Below are 3,869 nucleotides of genomic sequence, written 5' to 3'. Positions count from 1 at the left end.
ACCGCTGGCTTTGCAGTGAGCAGCCTGATCGTGAGTAGCTTTGCCTGAGGAGCCCCTGGTAGCTTTGAACCGCTGGCTTTGCAGTGAGCAGCCTGCAGTGAGAAGCCTGGACCAACTGGGCCACCAGGCTTCTTCTGTCTCTGGCTCGGCTCTGAAACCTCGTCCTTGGCGCTGTAAGCATTGCAGTCTGCAGCACCGGGGGCTCCAGAGAGTCTGGGGGAGATCGTCGTCAACTGTCCACGTTTCCACGAGCTCGGCGGCGCGGTGAAGCACTCAGCCTGGTGCTCAGTCTCCCCAACGCCCCTCGGGCTGGGCTGTCATCAGACCTGGGCCCTCTCTGGCTTTCCTCGTGGTCTGTTCTGAGGGACTGGGCCTCGGGTCTCCTTCTAGCCTGCCTTCACCACAGCCCCACTGCCCCCCTACCTAGAGCAGAGGTCAGGGGGCCCGGCCTGGCTTGGTGCCTGCACGCCCACCTGCCAGTTCAGCTGTCTGGGGCCAGACAGAGGTACTGACTTTGGAAGGGTGGGAGTTGCCCTTGTGTGGGGGGCGCCTGGCCCCATGACCTTGCCTTGAGGAAGGGAGGCCGGGAAAGGCGGCCCCCACAGCCCGGCCAGCAGTTTCCTCTGGGAGTCGGTGAGGCCGGCACGTACGCAGCCCTGCCTGAGACCCCGAGTCTCAGGGAGCTCAAGAAGGGGTGGGCAGGAAGTGGGACTTCCCTCCCCGGGAGTGATGTGACGGGAGCCACACAGCCAGGTGGTGAGCTTCTCGTGGAATGCTCCACGAGTGCTGAGCAGGTGGGTGGGGTTGGCATCCGGCCTCAGGATCCGAGACACTTCAAGGGGGGGTCACCACAAACAGACCACGGCTGGTCTCAGCCTTTGCTCCTTTACTAGACACAGAACTCTCCTGGGTGAATGGGAGCCCACACAAGTTATGGTCCCCTCCACCCCACTCTGCTGCTGCCAGCAGAGCCCCTCGGACAGTCACGTGCCTCCCCCATCCTGACCCCAGCTGGACCGAGCGGCCACCCAGCTGCTTCCTGCGTGAGATGCCGGGGACAGAAGAGCCATCACCTGCCCGTGTGCCATGTGCCCGCCCGTATGCCCACCTGTATCTGTCGTGGGCCTGCGTGGGCCCGCCTCTGTGTACCCATCTGTCTGCCTCTGTGTGTATGAGAGGGCTTCAGAAAGCAAAGGACGGTGATGAAACTCTCTAGAGCTCTTTGAAGTCCGCTGTTGATGTGTGTGTGATGTGAGTGTGTGGTGTGTGTGCTCGTGTACCTGGGTAAATGCAGGTTTCAAGAAGTATGTGGGGTGTGTATGGATTGGGATAACAGTTGTATGAGCCCCTAATAAAATGTTAAAAAAAAAAAAAAAAGTATGTGGGGGGGAATTCTGCCCTCCCCTACCCCTCACACACCCAGCTCCAGATTTGCCCTCGTGTGTGGGCCAGCACCACTTCAGCTTGAGGCCATGGTACACATGGGTGGCACTGACCTCTCCCCAGCGCCTTTGGGTCCCAGCCATAGGGAGGTCTGCCCTGCCAGGGTTTGAGCTGGATTGGGTGACGTGCCCTGGCTGGCAGGGAGGTGGATGGGGACAGGGTGCCCCAGGAAGACAGGCCTCCCGTCCCTCACACACTCCCCTTCTCTGTCCCCTCAGAACATTGACATCACCAATTTCAGCAGCAGCTGGAACGACGGACTAGCCTTCTGCGCTCTCCTACACACCTACTTGCCTGCCCACATCCCCTACCAGGGGCTCAGCAGCCAGGACAAGGTGAGGGCTGGCCTGGCGGGGTGGCCTCCCAGAGGGCACCCAGCCTGGCCTCACTGACCCCTTCCCTTGCAGAGACGGAACTTCACCCTGGCCTTCCAGGCAGCAGAGAGCGTGGGCATCAAGTCCACACTGGTAAGCTCCCCCGCCTCCCAGCCCACCTCCTGCAGGCAGCAGCACGGCCTGGTCAGTAAACAGGGGTCCCAAGGAAGCCCCTGAGCTGCTGTATGGGCTCTGGCAGCCACTGGGTTTCACCCTGGGAACAGCCCCCTCTTGTCCACCTCCCCAGCCGAGCCCGGGGTTTAGGGAAGTGCTGGTGTGCAGACACTGGAAGGCCGCCAGCCCTCCTTCCTCAGCCTGCAGGTCGGGAAAGCCGGGGCCAGAGGGTTCCGGCCCAGCACAGTGCCCTGGATAGGTGGTCCCTGGGTGGGCGTGGCTGGGAGCCCCACAGGAGGTGAGGAGTCTGGGCCTCTCTCAGGACATCGGTGAGATGGTGCGGACGGAGCGGCCCGACTGGCAGAGTGTCATGCTGTATGTGACGGCCATCTACAAGTACTTCGAGACCTGAGTGGCCCAAGCCTGCTGTGCCTGCAAACCGCACCCTCCGGAGTGGACACTGCCCTGACTCGGGCCCTCACAGCCAGGCCGAGGACTGACCCATGCAGGAGTGGCACGAAGCCCAGTCAGGCCGTTTGGCATCTGCAGGGTGGTTGCTCAAACAGCCCCTGCTTCACGGCCCCTGGGCTGGGCAGCCTCTGCCCTGTGCTGCTGCTGCTGCCCCTTACCACATGACACGGCCTGCCCGCTAGCCAGTGGGGCTCTGGGGTGTGCAAACCCCCATTGACCGGGTGGCATCATGCCTCTGGGCTCCTGCTGACGGCCTTCCCCTAGGGCCTAGGCCCCCCGCCTGCCCACCCACTTGGGCTGAGGTATCCTCCCAAGACCTGCTGCTGAAGGCTTCTCATCACAGTGACTTGCTGCGCATCTGTCAGGGAGCAGGCACCAGGGTGAGCCTGTCTTCAACAGCACCGGAAGCAGCTCAGGGCTGGGCAGAGTGCAGAGAGGCCGGGAGGGTGGGTGGGATCTGAGCAAGTGCCTTGACTTATGGCAGCCCAAAGGTGATGTCAGCCTCCCTCCCCATCCCCGGTCTGCCGGGCTGGTGAGGACCAAGGCTCAGCTCGAGGTGTCTTGTGAAGTGGCTCTGGCCTGCGCAGTCACTTGGGGTCACGCTGTTCTGGGTGTGGACCGTTTGTGTGTGTGCCACGCCCGTGGACCATGGCCTCTGGGCGGCCAGGCTGCCTACTGCCCTCCCACTGTCCGCCACAAAGGACCAGTGAGCAGCCAAGCACCAGATCACCCAGTGACCACACATCCCGCGACTCCCCAGACACCGATCCCCAGATGAAGCAAGCCCTCATAGACTGACTCCACAGATGGCGACCCCCAAGTGAATCCCCCACAGACACCCCTTTCTACCGACGCAGCTGCCTGAGCCGCGCGGCTGTCCTGGAGTCACCGTCCACCATGTGTCCGCACAGACCTCCACGTTCCTGCAGTCGCCCTCTGTGCCTTGCCAGGCCTGGACGGGCTGGCCCGGGGAAGCCCTGGGTGTTGGAGCAGGACTCTGGCCCCGTCTCACAGGCTTCACAGGACTGACCGAACCGCAGGAGTATGCGTTAAGTGGTGGTGGCCCGGGATGTGGCCACCGCTGCCCCAAGCATGGCCAAGGCCAGCGCCTATGGCTTCTGTGAAATGTCCTTGAACAGCGAGAGCTGTCCAGGCTGGACACGCTCCTCTCCAGGGTGACCCCCACCTGAGAGGATGCGGTGTGGTCCAGACACTGCCTCCTCGGTGATGGAGCTGGAGAACCCCCCCTGGCAGAGCTCAGCCGAGACAGGGCCAGCCAGACTGCTGACAGTGAGGTCCCGAGACCCCAGAGCCCCAGCAAGGAAGCCTGTCCTCGCCCACATGTGGGTTCCCCTGGGTGGTGGCAGGGGCTACCTCTCAGTGTAAAGTCACAGACAGCCGCCAGGGGCCCTGCTACTATCCTTACCCTGTCCCTGACAGGGTCGGGGCCTTCCTGGGTACCTGACA

General features: G+C 62.9%; 1 protein-coding gene across 1 annotated transcript in view; it reads left to right on the top strand.

The window, feature by feature from the left end:
• The window catches only part of SPECC1L (sperm antigen with calponin homology and coiled-coil domains 1 like), a 67,051-nt gene extending 63,188 nt beyond the window's left edge, over positions 1 to 3,863 (top strand). The window contains exons 13-15 of the mRNA XM_004716371.4: positions 1,662 to 1,778; positions 1,851 to 1,910; positions 2,254 to 3,863. Coding sequence (XP_004716428.1) covers positions 1,662 to 1,778; positions 1,851 to 1,910; positions 2,254 to 2,343 — 267 coding nt within the window. The 3' untranslated portion in view covers positions 2,344 to 3,863. The remainder of the gene's footprint in view (positions 1 to 1,661; positions 1,779 to 1,850; positions 1,911 to 2,253) is intronic.
• The last annotated feature ends 6 nt before the right edge of the window (positions 3,864 to 3,869 follow it).

Source organism: Echinops telfairi, unplaced genomic scaffold (assembly GCF_000313985.2).
Source record: "Echinops telfairi isolate 266 unplaced genomic scaffold, ASM31398v2 ScPeMD7_29;HRSCAF=101, whole genome shotgun sequence".
Classification (NCBI taxonomy): domain Eukaryota; kingdom Metazoa; phylum Chordata; class Mammalia; order Afrosoricida; family Tenrecidae; genus Echinops; species Echinops telfairi.
This window is presented reverse-complemented; position numbering and strand designations above follow the sequence as displayed.